The 19525-nt window shown below is 40.4% G+C and overlaps 2 protein-coding genes across 2 annotated transcripts; one reads left to right on the top strand and one right to left on the bottom strand.

Annotated features, from left to right (window-relative positions):
- Window positions 1-215: 215 nt before the first annotated feature.
- On the top strand, window positions 216-596 carry LOC138181052 (uncharacterized). The gene has a single exon (XM_069115584.1). It carries the CDS (start codon window positions 216-218, stop codon window positions 594-596), a length of 381 nt encoding a protein of 126 aa, XP_068971685.1.
- A 12337-nt stretch (window positions 597-12933) lies between these two features.
- On the bottom strand, window positions 12934-15152 carry LOC138181057 (probable inactive protein kinase DDB_G0270444). The gene is made up of 5 exons (XM_069115596.1): window positions 14910-15152; window positions 14695-14810; window positions 14149-14392; window positions 13164-13607; window positions 12934-13065 (listed from the first exon to the last, which is right to left on the bottom strand). Exons 1-5 carry the CDS (start codon window positions 15150-15152, stop codon window positions 12934-12936), a joined length of 1179 nt encoding a protein of 392 aa, XP_068971697.1.
- Window positions 15153-19525: the final 4373 nt, after the last annotated feature.

Raw genomic sequence — 19525 nt, forward strand, 5'->3', positions numbered from 1 at the left:
CTGAGGCCGGCGGCTGCCACGCCGACGAGGTCAACGTGGGAGACATACGCCCCGCTCCTCGGGGCGACGGGTCGGTATGGCTACGCTGCCCGCTGACAGCGGCCAGGAAAATCAGCAGAGGAAGAGACGCCCGACCAGGAGGTAGGATCGACATAGGTTGGTCAGCGGCGAGGGTGTCCCCTCTCCCTGCGCGCCGACTGCAATGCTTCAGGTGCATGGAGTCGGGTCACGTGCGCCGGGACTGCACATCGACGGCAGACAGGTCGGAGCGCTGCTACCGGTGCGGGGCAGAAGGACATCGCGCCAGGGACTGCTCGGCGCGAGTACCCACGTGTCCGTTGTGCGCGGACCTGGGACTGCTCGCGTCGCACCATATGAGGTTACCGGCATGTAAACCGCCTGCCCGTAAGAAGGGGGCCGCACAGAAAACAAGGACCGTTCCAGGCGACGGTGGGGATGCGGTGACGAGGAAGGAAACGATACCGCCGACGATTGACCCCACGAAGGACAGAAGAGAGGATGTAGATGTCGGACACAACGTCTGCGAGGGGAACGGCCCGGAGGAGGCTATGGAGACGGAGCCTTGCCCGACATGAGCGGAAGAAGAGGAGGAGGACAACTGCTCCTGCAGTGCAATTTTAACCGCTCCCGCCGGACTCAGGACTTAATGTTCCAGAGCCTGACGGAGCGGTGGATTGCTCTGTCGGCAGTGGCCGAGACGTACAGCATTCCCGACGCGTCGCGAGGCGCTGGGGATCTGATCGGCGCGACGTACAGGACTGGGCGGCCGCACTCGACCTCCGGCTTATGAACCGGGGGTCGTCCAGCACGTGCGTGGCGTGGCGGGGCGAGTCCATAGTGGACCTCACATGGGCAAACCCTGTCGCATCCCCCCGTGTTTCCGGTTGGGTGGTCTCCCCGGAGGGAACCCTCTCTGACCACCTCTACATCTTGATGGAGGTGGCGGTTGGCGACTCGATGGGCGACCGTTCGTTGGGTGCGCGCGGGCACATCGGCCCACCGGGAAGGAGACTTCCGCGGTTGGCGATGACCCGCCGGGACGAGGGCTTTATGGCGGCGGCCGCTATAGCCGTGGCTTGGTTGGAAGATTCCCCGACCGACGAGGACGCGGAAGGGAGAGCGACCCGGCTGAGGCGCAACCTGCGATCTGCGATTCGTGTATGCCACGACCTGGAGCCCCACGCCGCGCCGGCGCTGTGTACTGGTGGTCCGAGGAGATCATTCGTCTCCGCGAGACGTGCATCCACGCTCGGCGCCACTACACCAGATCCCGCCGTAGGCGGCGGGTGCACGAAGCCACGGTGGCTCGTCTGTACGAGGCCTACCGCGAAGCGCGGAGGCCCCTGCAACGAGCCATCAAGGAGGCGAAGAGGCGGGCCTGGGACGAGCTTCTGGCTAGCCTCGACTCTGATCCGTGGAGGCGCCCTTACAAGATGGTATTGAAGAAACTCCGTCCATGGGCGCCTCACTTAACGCAGAGCATGGACCCTCGGTTCCTGGAGGAGGTCGTCGGCACCCTGTTCCCGGGAGCAGCGAACGAGGGAGATGGCAGATTTACCGAAGAGAAGGAGCAGGAGCCTCAACCGCCGGAAGAAGAACCACAGTCTCCTAGTGACAGTCGCAGTCTCCTAGCGGTCAAGAGGCTGCACAGGACGGTGACCATCATGGTAGTGAGGGGCTTCCGCACCATTTCGGCGGCAGCAGCGGCGGTGCTCGCCGGGTTTCCCCCGTTCGAATTGCAGGCCCTGAGGTGTCGCGAGATTTATCTCCACACTCGGATTCTGTCGGGCTGCGTGGGCCCGGTGGGCGCCGACGTCAGGGTTCGGGCTCGGCGGGCTTTGCCCGACAGATGGCGCGCCAGCCTCGACACGATAATGAGGATAAGGGGATAAGGGTCCTCGGGGCCGTTCTTCCAAACTGGGACGTTTGGTTGGACGACGGCGGGCCTCCCCTGACCTACAGGGTGACGCAGGTGCTCACCGGACACGGTTGCTTCGGTGAGTATCTGCACCGAATCGGGAAGGAGGCGACCGCGCGCTGCCACCACTGCGATGAGAGCGTGGATTCGGCGCAGCACACGCTGGAATACTGCCCGGCATGGGCGCGGCCGCGCCGCGACCTCATCGTGGAAATCAGATGGTACCTATCGTCGCCGACGATCCTCGAGGCATTGTTGGTAACCGAAAGTTATGTTTCGAAAAGAGGCCGCGGAGAGAGTGAGGGTGCGGTACTCTCACCCTGAGAGGACTGACCGGCGAGGGCGCAGCAGAGGCCATGGACGCGCTTCGGTGAGGCGCGCCTAGGTCCGCCGCGTCCCCCGGTGGGGTGCAAACTTAGGCGTTGGCAGCTCAGCGCCCCGGAGCCGCAAAGCAGCCCCGTAGGGGAACCGGACTGCCTGGCATGGTGGCTCCGGCGACGAGGCGCGGTGCGACGTGGCCGCACATCGCTCCATTAGGGGACGTATTGAGCGGGAGGGGGGGCGGTGTGTCACTAGCACCGGTTCCCGGGCCTCTCTCGATCGCAGCGGGGACGGTCATCGTGGAGGTTTTATTCAGTTGGAGTCCGACACTACCACGCTACTTTCCCCAGAAGCGGCCTGGCGTCCGTGAAGATTTCCTCTACGTAGATATAAAAAAAAAAGTTATTTTTTATGTAGTTGATGACTTGCTGATATAAATGACATTGCTGATCGATCAAGATGGAATCTTGGGATCCGAATTTTTCGCAGGATCGAAGGCTCATTTGGATTACGAGCGAAAGCATATCAAGTGGAGAAACATTTATATTCCCTTCGATACAAGAGAAAAGATAATCGTGCCGAAACGGTGTTCGGTACCATGTTCAATCAACATTGTAAATCCGGAGATAAACGAGGGATTTATCCCAAAAATCGAGCCAATTAAGGGAGCCCATTTTGGTAATGCAGTTGTGAGGAACCATAAGGGTCGAGGTTATATGAGAATAATAAATACCACATCGAGAGATTGCGAATTTACCACACCTACGATGGTAATTAAAGAATTTGAAAACCTCACCTCGCTCTCTAGCATGACGAGCAATGCAATTTCAAAATCAGAAGAAACAGGGTGTATTTTCGACCAATCGCGGGGAGACGCAATAGCGAGGAGAGACGTCAACGGGAGTCGTAAATTCCCGTTACGATTGTAATAATCAACACCACGAGTTGATCGATCCCCTGATTTCCGTTAAGATAATAGGGGTGATTCAGTTAGTATAACACTGTGATTCACAGAATTATGAAATATATATTTCCAACACTTAAATTACACTGTTGGGTAGGTATAAATCGTAGATAACAACTTGTCGCGCGAAGAGAAGATAGATATGCACAATAGAGCAAGGCTCTTATAGTTGAATTTGGTATGTTAGTGGACGTAGCACTAGAGGATACTTAATAGACGTTAGATTTAGGCGTTAGACTTCGACGTTGTAGTATGTAGAAGAAGTAAGTTGACTTGACCCTCCTGATGTCGCAGGAGAAGTAGTTGACTTTCCTAGCGGTGTAGGACAAGTAAAGTTGGATAACGATGCTGTGTCGGAGGAAAGCTAGCGATGGGTGTGTCTAGCACACGGAACCATCGGATTTGTTCATGATATTTTGGTCAGGAAAGTGAGGGCAGTATACATTGCTTCTGATTGGATAAACGAAGGTTGGTGGATTAGGAAGGTCTTAGCCGCCCTCCATAGAAAGTTGCTAGTGGGAAGCATCGTACGTGAGAAAAACTAACTTTCCCGTGTCAAGCCGTAGTAGACAATACTCTTTAGAAAGCGATTTAGAAAAAAAGGACATTTGTTCGGTCTGAAGGACCTTAGCTAGCAAATTGCTGGGATTTATGACGGGTCCTTAAGACTATTGAGGGTACGCCGTAAGGATGAGCGGACATCTGGTGTCCGTCTGGCCCGCGGTGTATGGCCTGGTCTAGGTAAAGGGCCGCCCGACGTAACACTGGGTTCGAGAAAATAATTGAATTACTACGAACATTTGAACAAAGAGGAGAGAAAAAACGTCAAAGAATTAATTCGCAGGAATCAAGATAGATCTCATATTCCAGGAGACACGCTGGAAGGAACTGAAATTCTAGAGCATCGAATAATTACAACAGATGATATACCAACCAATATTAAACAATATCGTTTCCCACCTGCACGTCGAGAAGAGATAAATCGTCAAATTCAAGAATTACTGGACACTTATGTCGTAGAACCATCGACATCTCCTTACAATTCTCCGTTATGGATTGTGCCGAAAAAACCAAACTTGCAAGGAAACAAACGTTGGAGATTAGTTATTGATTATAGGAAGCTTAATGATAAAACGATCAGCGATGCTTATCCGCTCCCCAACATCACAGAAATATTGGATCAATTAGGAAGTGCGAAATATTTTTCCACGTTTGACTTGGTATCAGGCTTCTACCAGATCCGAATGGCACAAGAGGATGCCCACAAAACGGCATTTTCAACACCGTACGGATACTTTCAATTCAAAAGAATGCCTTTTGGATTAAAAGATGCCACAGCAACATTTCAACGCTTGATGAACTCAGTGCTATCAGGATTGCAAGGAATAGAACTATTCGTCTGTTTGGATGACATAGTGATTTATTCAAGATCTGTTCATGAACACGAAAATAAATTTAACAAATCAATGGAAAGATTAAGGAAAGCCAAATTGCGATTGCAACCCGACAAATGCGAATTCCTACGACACGAAGTTATTTGGGACATATAATCTGTGAAGATGATGTAAAACTAGATCCAAAGAAGATCGAAGCAGTATCAAAATTTCCACAACCAAAGAAAGCAAAATATATCAAGCAATTTCTGGGACTAGCAGGATATTATAGAAGATTCATACCTAATTTCTCCAAAATCACAAAACCATTAACGCGACTATTGAAGAAAGACATCACCTTTAAATGATTGGAAAATCAAGAAAATGCATTCAACAATTTAAAAACAGCATTAACGACAAAACCTATTCTACAATATCCGGATTTTTCCAAACCCTTCAACCTCACGACAGACGCATCAGGATACGCAATAGGCGGAGTATTGAGTCAGGGACCGATTGGAAAGGATTTACCAATCGCGTACGCCTCCAGGTTACTAAAACCCCGCCGAACAAAACTACTCCACCATAGAAAAAGTGTCTAGCAATCGTCTACTGCGCGATGCATTTCCTACCATATCTGTATGGTAGGAAATTTACTATAGTAACAGGCTACAAACCGTTAGTATGGATGAATTCCATTAAGGATCCCACGTCGAGAATTTGGAAATGAAAACTGTAATTAGCAGACTTCGAGTTCGATATCCAATACAAAGAAGGACGAACAAATGCAAACGCAGATGCATTATCTAGAAACCCACCAAGGGTGTGCCTGCCAATCAGGAAGCGAGAATTAGACTTGCCAGATCGATATCCACATTTAAAGATTTCAATTGGATATCTCAACCGAGGACCCTCCCATATTTGAAGCTAAACCACGCGTCTTGCCTTAGTTTTATGATCCGAGAAAACAAGGAAAAGCCTTTACTCCAAAACACCTTGCCATAGAAGAAACACTCGTAAAATATTTTGACCAAGCATTAGCCGAAATCGATGTAAACACAGGCGAGGAAGTAGCCGATTGAGAAATAGAGGACATCGAAGCAACAAGTGAGGAAGAGCCTTCTACGGTGGACTCTGAAGCAACTCGGCAACGAAAAGACGCGAGACCTACGATACTTGCGGAACTAAAAATTTCGGAAACGCGAGATTCAGTTACGAGAGTGAATAATCATAAAGTAATATTCGTCGATATACAGGGTGCTCCGATAGATAAAGGAGCCTTAGAAATGAAGGAAGCAGGGAAACTGCCGCATTATGAAGACCTAATGTTGGAAAGAGCAAGGTTGAATCAAGACTCTGGAAAATACATCATATTCCTACCCGTAAAGGAAAACCGAAATATTCCTATAACGCCAGAAAATTTACTAAATTCATTGAGATCCTTACTGGACGTAGTAAACGAAAAATAATTAACGTCCTTTAGCATTAGCAAAGGAAATTTGGAAGAAATACCCTGGCGACGCGCAATCAGGAAATTAAAGGGAGTATTTATGGGAAAAACCATAACTATCACCACCTGCACTGGGGAAGTAATCACATCACTAGTTGAAATATGAAATAATATAATACGAGAGAAACACGAATCATGCGTAGCGGGACACAAAGGAGTAACGAAGACCTATCAAAGAATACGATATTATTACTGGGAAAACATGAAGAAGGAAATTTAAGAATATGTAAGAACCTGTAAGGAATGCCAATTGAAGAAGCTGACTAGAATAAAAACAAAACAATCAATAGTGCTCACAGATACACCGGGCAAAGCTTTCGACAAAATTAGTATGGATATCGTCGGTCCATTACCAAGAACACAAAAGGGAAATGAATATATATTAACTATTCAAGATTTATTGACAAAGTATTCGATCGGAATTCCAATAGAAGGGATCCCCTCAGCTGAGATAGCGAACGTTTTCGTAAAACGATTTATTTGCCGATTCGGGTCACCATTCTTACCGATTAGGGAGCGAACTTTACATCTTCGCTAATGAAGAAAATGGCAAAGAGATTTCGCATTAAACAATACACCACGTCGGCATACCATAGACAAAGCAGCGGTTCAATTGAAAGATCTCACCACGTGTTAACCGAATATCTCAAGTTATACATCGAAAATTCCAGAAACTGGGACGAATAAGTGGAATTAGCCATGTTTTCTTATAATACCTCTGTACACGAAGGAACGAAATTCTCTCCGCATGAATTAGTCTTTGGGCACTTGGCCAGGGAACCCACTGGTGAAATGATAATCGAAGAGAACATGGAACCAACATATGCGGAATATCTCAGAGACCTGTTCGATAAAATCAACACCGTGTAGCAAATGGCAAGAGAAAATTTAATGAAATCCCAGTTAAAGTCAAAAGAATATTACGACAGACGAATCAACCCGCAAAATTTCAAAGTAGGAGATCTGGTATATCTACTAAAGAAACATAGCAAAGGAAAATTTTCTGACCAATATACACGGCTGGATAAAGTGTTAGAAATTTTGCAGAATCAAAACGTCAAGATTGAAATGAAGGGGATTCCGCGAACAGTACACTTGAACAAGTTAAAACTAGCACACAACCGAAATAGGCAATAGCCAAAACGATTTTAAGAGGCAACGTAGTATGGTAGTATATAGTATTAGGTTAAGTAAAAAGTTCTGAGCGTTTTTCGCTAGATGTCTTTAGTGAGCCATATCTCACGATGTGCACATCGCATCGAGTCATAGTATACACCGATTTCAAGGTGATATTACGCATCAAAAAGGTTCTTTGTCAGTTTTGTGTTCGGTGAAGCCAGTTGTGTGTTACAGCGTTCGAAAATGGAGATAAAAAAAGAGAAAATTCGATACATTCTTCAGTACCACTACGACCAAGGTGAAAAGGCGGAGCAGGCGGCCAAAAAAATTTGTGCTGTTTATGGACCCAGTACAGTATCGAATGCAACAGCAAAGCGGTGGTTCCAACGATTCCGTTCTGGTAATATGGACGTCGAAGATGAGGCACGCTCTGGTAGGCCAATCGTCGAAAATGTGGATAAAATCATGGAAATCGTCGAGTCGGACCGGCATGTGAGCACTTATTCCATTGCCCAGGAACTGAAGATTAGCCAGAAAACCGTTTGGAACCATTTGCATAAGGCTGGTCTCAAGAAGAAGCTCGACGTATGGGTGCCACATGAATTGACGCAAAAGAACCTTTTGGACCGAATTGATGCCTGCGATTCTTTGTTGAGACGTAACGAAATCGACCCATTTTTGAAGCGGATGGTGACTGGCGATGAAAAATGGGTCACATACGAGAACAACAGCCGAAAAAGATCGTGGTCCAATCGCGGTGGGCCGGCCCAAACGATCGCCAAGCGTGGATTAACGGCCAAGAAGGTTTTATTGTGTGTTTGGTGGGATTGGAAGGGAATCATCCATTATGAGCTGCTCCCATCGGGGCAAACACTTAATTCGGACCTCTATTGTCAACAACTGACCAGACTGAAGCAGGCGATCGACCAGAAGCGGCCAGAATTGGCCAATAGGAAAGGTGTTGTGTTCCATCAAGACAACGCCAGGCCGCACACATCTTTAACGACGCGTCAGAAGCTCCGAGAGCTTGGCTGGGAGGTTCTATCGCATCCGCCGTACAGTCCAGACCTGGCACCAAGCGATTATCACCTTTTTAAGTTTTTGCAAAATTTTCTTGATGGTACAAAACTGGCCTCAAGAGAGGCTTGTGAAAATGAGCTGGTCAAGTTTTTTACCAATAGGGACGAGGACTTCTTCAACCGCGGAATTATGAAATTGCCTTCAAAATGGACAAAAGTAATCGAACAAAACGGCGCATATTTAATCTAAATCGAATAATCTTGACTATGTTAATTTCATCGTCGAAATAAAGCGAAAAAGCGCTCAGAACTTTTTACTTCACCTAATATAACGCTGCTTGTCGAATAATGAAGATAGTGGAACCTAAAAGAAAAAAAAAAGAAATTACTATGTATTCTAACTACTATTTAAATATAAAATGCGTTATTTCAATAAAATAAACAAAAATATTGGAAGAGATTAAAAAGAGAAAAGTACCTTATAAATCAATGGGACTTGTACATAATTAATTATCGTAGAAAGAAATGTATATGCAGAAATTCCACAGGATTGGTTATGGGCCCACTTTTGTAGAACACAGTATACGATGGTCAGCTGAAAGAAATGGATAGATTAACCTCAATTGCCTTAATAAAAAAAAAGGAAAAAAAATGATATTAAACGTTTATAACTTAATATTAAAGTTAAACTAAAAGAAGCGATGATAACGGTCAATAATTGGTGTTCGACAACAGACTTACAGTTGGCCAATGAAAAAAAAAAAACAGAGACCATTTCACTTACAGTTACGAAAATACTGAAGGTAATAAATATTAAGATTGAAAATTATAACCTGCAAAAGAAAGAATGTTATAAAATACTTTGGAATAGAAATTGATAATAGTAGGAAATTCACCACTCACATATACACAAAAGCCAACACAGTTATGAGAAGCTTACTACCAAATTTAATTGAATACGTACGGAGTATTGATGCAGATACTATTGGAATAGTTAAGAAGGCAACAGGAAACTGAAAAACCAAAAAAAATTTAGTGACATTATAACAAAATAACACAACGTTGACACTGCGGTCTTCGCAAACAAGAAAAAGGACAGACCATCTTACTATGCGGATACTTACGAAATATGACATTTTTTTATACTTACAGATCTAACATAAATAAAAGTTGTCATAATAAGTGTTGACAATGTAACGAAGAACCAGATGATGCCGAACATGCACTGTGTAAATGTCCACAATGTGAGTGACACAGTGTACAGACTTGGAGAATAAAGTTGGAGAACCTACAAGCAGTAATAATATAGTGAACAAAGTTTTAACTAATAAGATATGGACTAGCTTCAAACTGTATTATACAATTATGTAGTAACAACCAATTAATAAGAAAATAAAATTGGCCAATAAGTATAGAAAGAGGTTAGAAATCAATCAAGATAGGTTAACCGAATATCAACAACATAAACGACTGGAATAAGAGGATAATATATTACATTTACCTATATTATATTATTATACTAAATTTGATATATAGAAATTAATATTATAATACACAATAGTAATCGTTGACATGGTACACTATAAACATATTAAATTAAACAAATTAAATGGCAATTTTAATACTTACAGATGTAGGATAAATAAAAGTACTCATAATAAGTGTTGATAGTGTAACGAAGAACCAGACAATGCAAAACACACAATGTGTAAATGTTCCAAGCACGCGACACAGTGTTGAAAAAAATAGAATTGGAGAACCTATAAACAATAATAATTCAATACACTAGCTCTAACTAATAATATATGGATTAGCTCTAAAAATTATACCATACAAATATGAAATAACAGCAAATCACAAGTATGAAGTAACGAAAAACTAATAAGAAGGAAATAGAAACAGCCAATAAATATAGAAATAGGTTAGAAATTAATCAAGACAGATTAACTGAGTATCATCGACAAACACGATTAAAATAAAAGATTATTATATTGTATAGATCTATTATAGTATTATTATATTGAATCTGGTATAAAGAAGTAAGGTTATACTACGCAATAGTGACTGTGTGATACAATACATTATGCACATATTAAAGTAAACCAAATAAACAAAAGCTATATAAATATAAACCACTCATAACCAACCAGTGAAACAGTGCTATTAATAATTTATAGATTTCAGCAGCAATACAATCCACAAGCTATTATATTAAAATAACACATAGTATATATACACAACAAACACAAAGACAATATTATTGCCATTTGAATTTTCAATTGCACCAAAATAGAATTAGAAACAAATAACAAATAAATGATTATTTTGGAATTAAATAAAACACAATGCACGTGCTATTAATATTACAGCAACACACCGTAAACATACACATAATGAACACAAAACAATATTGTTATTTCAATTTTCAATTGCACTAAAACAGAGTTAAAATGAGTAACAGATAAATAATCACTCCGGTACTGAATAAAAAGTTATAAAACACTGGAAACATTCACAAGCGGTAAAAAGTTATAAAACACTGGAAACATTCACAAGCGGCCATTTTGGAATTAATGCTGATCGTCGCGAGCACAAAGAAACTTTTACGCATGCGCAATGAAACACATACAATAATTTTATACACTATAATAAACACAAAATAATATTATTCCCATTTCAATTATACGTCATCTACTAAAATAAAGTTACAAATAATTGACAGATAAACAATAAATTCACAACATTCACAAGCGGCCATTTTGGAAGTGATGCTGATCAACACGTGCATTTAGTAACTTTTATACGTTGCAAAATAAATTATATTTTCGATGAAGAAATAAATATTTAATAAGATGATAATAAAACAAATGGAAGATTGCAACAAGAAAATAATAAATAATAATTAATATAATATAATATTACACTATTATACGGTAACAAGAATATTAAAAATTAATAGAGGTCAGCCACGAGAAATAAAAAATAAATCAAAATTTTGCAATTTATTGCAATTAACTATTAAACTACTAACTATTCACGATTGATGAATTAATGGAGAAGAACATATAATATATAAGAAGCCAAGAGGCAGCGGACCTTATCCCTGAGAAATGATACACGTTATTATGCATTAACAACATTAATTAACTAAGAAATCGCACAAAAGAACAAGATTAACGGAGACACGATCAGTCAAATTTCCTTTGGAGATTTGAACCCCTAGAGGGGGAGTATCACGTCCCGCGCTCCGCACGTACCGTAACGAAAAAAACGAAAACTACAACATGCAAATAACGCGTGTGGCGATTCGAACACTCAAACAAACGCACGGTACAATACATTAATAAAAGATTAACTAAATGTAGACACATATAAAATACTATTAAATAAGGGCGACTAATAGACTAACAAAATAGGGATGTATATATATGTCGAAGATGAAAGGACACCGGAGCCTTCCCTTTGGAACTTTGGGAAAATCCCTTAACACTGTAATCTAGATTCTACCATAGCCGTAATTAAACAATTGTCGTCATTCAATCCGATTGTATTTGTTCGAGACTTGTGATAATGAGCTTGAGATCGAGGCGACAACCAGTCGCCGAACGTAGCCGCGGTTAGGGGATGAACGTTTCGCCTAACAAAGGTATGGAGTAATAGTATAGTGATCCTTAAAAAGAAATAGTTGTAGCGGCACCCGACAGTAAACATTCCAACGGTATCTGTCCCGTGGCTCGCCACACGCAGACCCTATTTTTCGGATAAGATGATTACCAGATGTCGACGCATCTCCACAGTACATGTTCAGCTAGTCTGAGGACCCGTTATAAATCTTAAGATTTAGTTATCTAAAGTCATTAAAACAGACAAACAGTCTTTGTCCCAATTACGGGAAGATAGGGGAAATCTATTTTTCTTACGAACGATTCTTCCTGCTAGCAACTTTCCCTCAAGGGCGGCTAGCATCCTTCTCTAACCACCAACATGGAAATTGACCAATTAACAGCAACGTCAATTTCCCTCACTTTCCGAACGAAGATTTTTTTCCACGAATCCGATGATTTCGTGTACTTAGACACACCCCATCATAGTTTTCACTAGACAGTCACTCTCTCTCGTACGATCTCATCATCGAGTTAAGTAACGTCTTTACGATCCGTGAATATTTCACGTTTTAACATATAATCCAACTTAGACTTTAACGAAAAAGTAAATTTGCCATCCCTTTGACCGCGGATTCATTATCGAACCTTAGACCATTGTCACTAGTGTCTAATCACCGCAGTTACTTGTCTACTCTGTAAGACCCATACTTGTGTTAATAAACGTTACATCAATTGTACAACGACGACGGATAGTTCCAGTTGGTGTAGGCTATGATGATAAGGTGATGATGTGTCCAAAGGAGTCCGAAGGTCGGGGGTCGATATTTTATCTCTGATGTGGACTAAGGTGCGTCACAGCCTTGGTGTAGGCTATGATGATAAGGTGGTGATGTGTCTAAAGGAGTCCGAAGCTCGGGGGTTGATGTCTTATCTCTGATGTAGATTAAGATGTGATTGATGTCACATACCCCCCTCCTTAGATTGATTTTGGTCCTCCAAAATCTTAGTGTTTCTTCAGTATGGAGCGGTGGAATTGGACTCTGACTGGCTCGACTTGTACTTGTTTTTCTTCGTCGTGGTATGTTATGCTTTTGCTAGTTCAACCTGTGAAAGTTGGCTGGTTAAATTTCGACCACGATTAATAGGGATAATTTGCGAAGTTTGACTAAATGCCGCAGTATCATGTGTTGAATCTTTTGTAGACTTCCCAACAGCCTGTGATATAGAATGAGTTAGTGGTCTTTGAGTAATGATTTTATACTATCTTGTTGTTTTTTTATAGTTTGATTGTTATCCAGTTGTGTGTTTGATACTTGCATTTCTTTGTTTTGTTTAGCAACTTCTATAGCCTTTTCAGCATCTACAACTGGTTCTTTTTCAATGCATGTAATTTCTTCTTCAACCAGTACAACTGTGCTTTCTTCTATAGTTCGTGTTTTTGTGTCATTTAGTAAACTTTTCAATTCATTTTCCACAGACTGACTATCATCTTCTGCATTTTCAACACCCCAATCATCAAAGATATCCTGAATTACACTTCTTTTGTTAGTTATGCTCACTTTATCTGCTTCATTTATAGATTTATTCCTTCCTTCTGTATTAGCAACATGTCCGACAATTTTATTATGAATAATTTTCTTTTCTACATTAATTTTATGTGAACTATCAAAAGATTCAGTCGTGCCATTTCCATTTGTTGTTTCTTGTTCTACATTATATTTTGCATCAGTATTACTACACTCTTCCTTTGTCCTCTCCTTTAATATCAGTGCCTTCTTTAATACTTATGTAATATCGTAGAATAGCTTTGATTGGAGATCGGCTGAAATTAGAAAACACCGTGTACGTCGTCTTTTTGTGGTTTGTTTACATCTAAGAGCGCCTATGTGACTAAAGTGACCTAGTTCTTGCAGAGGTATGCGGAAAAACGATAAACAGCGTTAGAACAAAAAGGACGGTTTCGGGTTCAAGGAGCGATGACCGAGAGGTCAGAGTGTGCGAGTCGAAAAGCGAGTGTGTTGCTAGGATCAGAGTTGATCGAGACGTCGAAGCATAGAGTCGTTAGAACTGAGTTGTGAGTGTTGTCGAGTGTTAGTGAGTTGCTAGTGAGAGAGAGAGAGAGAGTTACCAAATAGTTGTCAAGTTATTTGATGTAAATACGAGCGTTGCATTTAGTTTTCCTGTTAATCAAACATCGTTTTTCTGTCTAACTAATATCTGTATTTTCAATACATTATTAATAAATTATAATTAATCGGACAAAATTACATCTTTAATATATTCCGATATTACACTTACATTCTTTTCTTTAATATCAATGTCACCTGCAGTTTCTAGATCATTAATTACTCCTGATGTAATAGGAGTTATAGAATCGTTTCCTGTCTTTGTATGATTTAATACTTCCTTATTGTCTTTTTGGCTACAATTTTCAGAAACTTCTTGACATTGATCATCAATTTGTGGGTCTTTATTTATTATTTCTTGTTCTACTTCATTAATTGCAGTGTTCTTTACGCTCTCTGTCTCAGCACTTTCTTTACTTTCAAAAAAAAATTTTTTTTTATTTAAATCTGTTACACCACATTTATTTACTACTAAAACATCTTGAATTATATTATCTGTACATTCTTGTGACTTATTTTCTTAATTTTCTGGAATATCCTTCACATTCTTTACAATATCAGTCGTTGATTCTGGTATTAATGAAGAAGATACATCTACTTTTATCGATGATTCTACTTTATTAATGTCACTGTGCACTTCATCTAATTGTTCCATGGTAAAACATCAAGATTGTTACGATTACCTAAGATGTCATGGATTGTCCATTTAAATACTTACTGCACTTTTCCATCAATGTAAGCCTTTATGGCAGTTTGGCATTCTACAGAACACCAATGCTGTATCAGTTTATATTTTTCTTCATCATGAAGTTTTATTATATCACCTAATTCTTCCTGATGCTTTTATCTTTTTTTATCTTTCTTTCTTTTTTTTTAAATAAGAATGTGTTTTTTATGTGAATCTTCTGATTCTTGGTTGCATTCTTTTTGCACTTTCTCCTTCATGTCCTCAATGTACTTCTCGAGCTCTTGTGTCGTCCTGTCCTTGTTGGAACATTCTACTTGAAGATCAGCGAGTTGATGCTCGGGATCGTAATTCAATTTTTGGTCGTTAGCAGTAATAAGCCCACGTGACTTCACTTTTGAACTTGATCTTGTTTGGTCTTGATTGTGTTTTCGTGGTGCTTGTGGTGTTCCGAAAGTATTCGCCACATTGCTTGCATTTTTAGTGCTCATTGATACATTGCACTCTGCACTGGCAATGCTTTTGTTGTTATGAAATCTCTCTAACTTTTCAGTAACAAAACCTTTTATTTTACTATCTAATTTTGGATCATGCGCCCCTGGTGGAGGTACATTATATGTTCTTTTTTCCTTTACTATGCACACGTTTTCCTTCTGCTCTCAATTTTTCTATCATCTTGTGCTGTTGTTCTATATATTGTGTTCTTATGTCCTTCGCATATAAATCCTGTTCGAGTTGATTGATTTTATCTTTCAGTTGAGGTACATGTTTAATTTTTTGCCTGTGATTATGACGAACAACCTCAGCGTATTTCTTTTTTTATGGACTTCTTGATAATCTTTTAGAAGTTGCTTGTTATATTTGGAAAGCTTTTTCACTTCGTTTTCAGCTGTTTCTCGACGGCATTTTTCTTCTTCAAGTTTTTCTGTAATCGTTTTTTCTAAACTTCTTCATTGATTCCGTTCTTCTTCGAGTAATTCATTACGTTTCGGTATCTGGCTATCCTTTTCTTTAAAACACTTAATTTTATCAGAGAGTTCTGCTATTTTCGAACTTGCTTCATTTAAGGTAACTTTATGAATTTCCGATTGATGCTCTAGTATTTGATTTAAGTCTTCTATTGCTGTTTCACGTTCTTTCAACTGTTCATTAAATTTGTTGTTTAGCATATCCACTCGAGAAATTTCGAGTTCTTGAGCATCGTTTCTTTTTCAGAAATTTGGCTTATTTTCTCTCACCTGCTGCTACATGTTGCTGTTATTTTATCAACTTCTTTCTTTTTTTTTTCTTTTTTTTCAGCAACATATCATTAACCATATCTTTAGATTTTACTCTTTTAACTGTATGTTCTTCATCTAAATTTATTACATAGTCTTCACCTTCCATTCTTGTTTATTTTGTCACTACCTCTAACATATGAGTTGCACGTCCTTGTGCTCAGTAGGTTTTTTTTAATCTTATCTGGCGTTTGATATTACCTTTAGGTGATGATAACTGAAGCAGGTATTTAAACACTGATCCATCATTTACTTTTCTGCACTTCATAAATTATTTTCAATAATAGGAGTTGAAATCTTTGATTCACTACTAATGATTTCATTGGTTTCCTCAAATTTCTTAATATTATCTTTAGGGACTTTGATATTGCCGTTATCACAATTGTAGTATCGCACATTTTAAACTGCAGATGGCGCTGCCAGGTACGGCCGCTTTTCGTCTAATTTCTGTATCGTGGAAGAAAAATCGGACTCCGGTCGCCGGGATTCGAACCCGGGTCCCGAACGTTCGTAACCTAAGGCGCTAACCACTTTTTTTTTTTTATGATGTTTATTTAACCAAGGATACAATTTTCGTTACATTTTGGTATTCATAATAAACTGTGAATTTTGGTAATGGTGTGCTAGGCAAAAGTACCGATACGCGACGGTACGACGTAGCCATACTATATTATGTGTCGGTGTTTTACAATTTTTTTGTGATTTTAGGTCTATTCTTTGGATTTAAGCCGCTGGGGGGCGGAGCTTTTATGTAATTTTGTTCTTGCTTGATTTTTTTTGTCCTGAAACTTGGTCGCAAAACAGGACTTATCGGTAATTTACATTTTGGCGCTGTATGCCTTTGGGGGGGATAATAGGGAGGGGGCGGGGGAGGGGGATGTCAAATAGGTTTATTTACAATATTTACATATTATTTACAATTACACCTGTGTTATGCGGTGTCAGAGATGTGTTCTGTCGGTTTACTGGTTTTCTCTCTTGTTTTATTTTGGATTTGAAATCCACCAATATTTCTTTGTGTTTTTTCTGTGTTTGTCTTTAGCGTCTTTCAGAGGGAGGGCCATGTTGTATCTCCACCTAGTGTCTGCGGTTTGTCCGTTTAAGTTTTCTTCGTAGAGTATGGTTTTGGTTCCTATTTTTCTTTTTATGTGTTATATTACTGGGATGTTATTTTGATCCTGGAGGTAGTTTTTTTCGTCTAAGCAGATGAACGCTTCTGGTGGGATGTAGCCTGTTGCCAGAGTGTTTTTGTAGTATGAGTCATTTGGGAGTAGGCAACTGAAGATTAGGCTGTTTTCTTGAATTTTTGCAGCTTGCGCGAAGTGGTTTCTTGTTACTTTTAATATGTGACAGTCTATGCGGTGAATGTTGGCTAGGTCGTATATTGTTTTGTTTTTAACATATTTTTTGAATCCGCTGTGTTCGGATCTGTAAGTATTCAGGCAAGCTCTGATGCATTTTCTTTCGAATCTGCGAATTTTTTCCATTTGGGAGGCTGATATGTTGTACCAGATTGGGCAGCCGTATGTTATAATAGGTCTGATTAGTGCTTGATAGCACAGTATTTTTACTTGACTGTTGAGATGTTTAGAGTAAAATAATCTTTTTACTCTCCAAAATGCTTTGCTGGCTTTGGAGAGTTGGATTTGAATGTGCTGCTTGTAGCTTAGTTTATCGTCTATGTTTATACCTAGGTATTTAACGCAGTTTTTATGCGGTATGGATTCCCCTTCGTTTGCTTTTTCCCTAAGCTGAAATTTTTTGCAGTGTTCCCTTTCTATTGGACCGATTTTGCTTGACTTGGGTCTAAATAGTATTGTTTCACATTTGTTTGTGTTTATTTTTAGCTTCCATGTGTTGTAATAATCGTTAATTTTTTCAAAGAGTTCTTGTAATTCTGTTTTTATTCTCATGGTTTTGTGGCCTGTTACGTAGATGATTAGGTCATCTGCGAAGGCTATGGAGCGTTTATGGGTGGATGTATTGAGATTAAAGAGGTTTAGTAAATCACTATTGTAAATATTGAAAAGTAGCGGGGAGTTTACTGTGCCTTGTTGCAGACCGTTTTTTATGGAGAATTCTTTGCTGGATGTGTGTGATCCTTCAGTCATTACGAAAGTTCTGCTTGTGATCATGTCCCAAACTATTTTAATTAGGTATTTGGGAAAATTTTTCTTGATTAATTTGTATATGAGACTTGGGATCCAAACTGTGTCGAAGGCTTTTTCGAGGTCTATTAGGCAGGCGGCTACTCGTTGTTTTGCGTTTAGCGCCCAGCAGATGTCCGACGTAAGTTTGTTTATTGCGTGAATTGTGGAGTGTTTGTGTCGGAAGCCAAATTGATTTTCTGGGATTATGTCATTTTTTGAGCAGAAGGAGGTGAGGGGGTTGTTTATGGTTATTTCAAATACCTTGCTTATGTTGGGGAGGAGACTTATGGGTCGTAGGTTTGCGGGTGATGAGCCGTCTTTATCTTTTTTTGTTATCGCTATCAGTTTGGCTTTTTTCCATTTTTTGGGGAAATATGTGTTGTTTAGTGCATTGTTGAAGAGTACTGTGTAGTACCATTTTATTTTGTTCGGTAGGTGCTTGAGTAGGATGTTTGGGATGCCGTCGAAGCCGGAGGATTTTTTGTTGTTTAGTTTGGAAAATATTTTGTTTAGTTGATTGTAGTTTGTGAAGTAGTTTATTTCTGGTTCCGGTTGTTTGGGGTTGTCTGCGGTGTTTTCGTTTGAGAATGTGCTGACTGTTTTGTTTAGCATTATGTCTTGTTCCATTTCGTTTCTGAGTTTGTATGTTTCGGCGGTGATAATTCTGTTTAGTTGTTCACGGCCCATGTGTTCGTTTTGTGTGTGTGTTTTGGAAAAGTGGGTGCCGATAATGTCTAGTTTTTCTGTTGATTTGGCTATTATGAAGTTACCCTCGGTGTCTCTGGTGGTGTTGCGTATCGTTAAACCTGCTTCTTGGATGAGGGAAGCTTTTTCTGGGGGCAATTTGAGAGGTGGGATGGGGTTTTATCCTTTTGGCCTGAAGATTTGATTTATTTGTGGAAACATGTTGGCTGTGTCGTTTTTGGAGATGTTTTTTATTTTGTTTGTCCAGTGATGGTTTATGGAGCTTGCGAATTCTTGTTTCAGTTGTGTTTTTATTTCGTATAGAAGGTACTTTAGAAATTCTAATTCTTCTCTTTTGTCATAAGAATAGTTGAATTTTATATTGTTTACTTTGGAGAGTATGTAGCTTTTGTCTCGTTGTAGTTCTTTTATTTTGTTGTTGATATAGGGCTTGCATGAATTTTCTTGTTTTACGATTGGCACGGATTTTTGGAGAGCGATTTGTGTATGTTTTTCTATTTCGTCTAGGAATGAGTCGATTTGACTGTTAGTTAGATTGGCGTTGTTGTAGATCTTTAGGTCGCAGTTCTGTTCGAGTATGTTTTGGAATTTCTTCCAATCGGTCTTTTTGTAATTGTACCTGGGTGCCTCGGTCTGTGTTTCGAGTGTTAGGAGGTCCGATGTATCCTTTTTTATGTGGAATACTAGGGCGCTATGGTCACTGTCATAGGATAAGGTTTTTAGGGTGTTGTT

The sequence above is a fragment of the Bombus flavifrons genome, chromosome 1, assembly GCF_040668555.2.
Source record: "Bombus flavifrons isolate JBK064 chromosome 1, iyBomFlav1_principal, whole genome shotgun sequence".
Taxonomy (NCBI): Eukaryota; Metazoa; Arthropoda; class Insecta; order Hymenoptera; family Apidae; genus Bombus; species Bombus flavifrons.

Excerpts from the sequence above, each read along its gene's own strand:
- LOC138181052 (XM_069115584.1), top strand. The coding sequence starts at position 216 with ATGGAGTCGGGTCACGTGCGCCGGGACTGCACATCGACGGCAGACAGG.
- LOC138181057 (XM_069115596.1), bottom strand. The coding sequence starts at position 15,152 with ATGAGCACTAAAAATGCAAGCAATGTGGCGAATACTTTCGGAACACCA. Across the intron at positions 14,811-14,909 it reads TTGAGGACATGAAGGAGAAA|GAAGAATTAGGTGATATAAT; the intron begins GTGCAAAAAGAA and ends TAAAAGCATCAG. Across the intron at positions 13,066-13,163 it reads AACAAAACAAAGAAATGCAA|GCTGTTGGGAAGTCTACAAA; the intron begins GTATCAAACACA and ends TCTATATCACAG.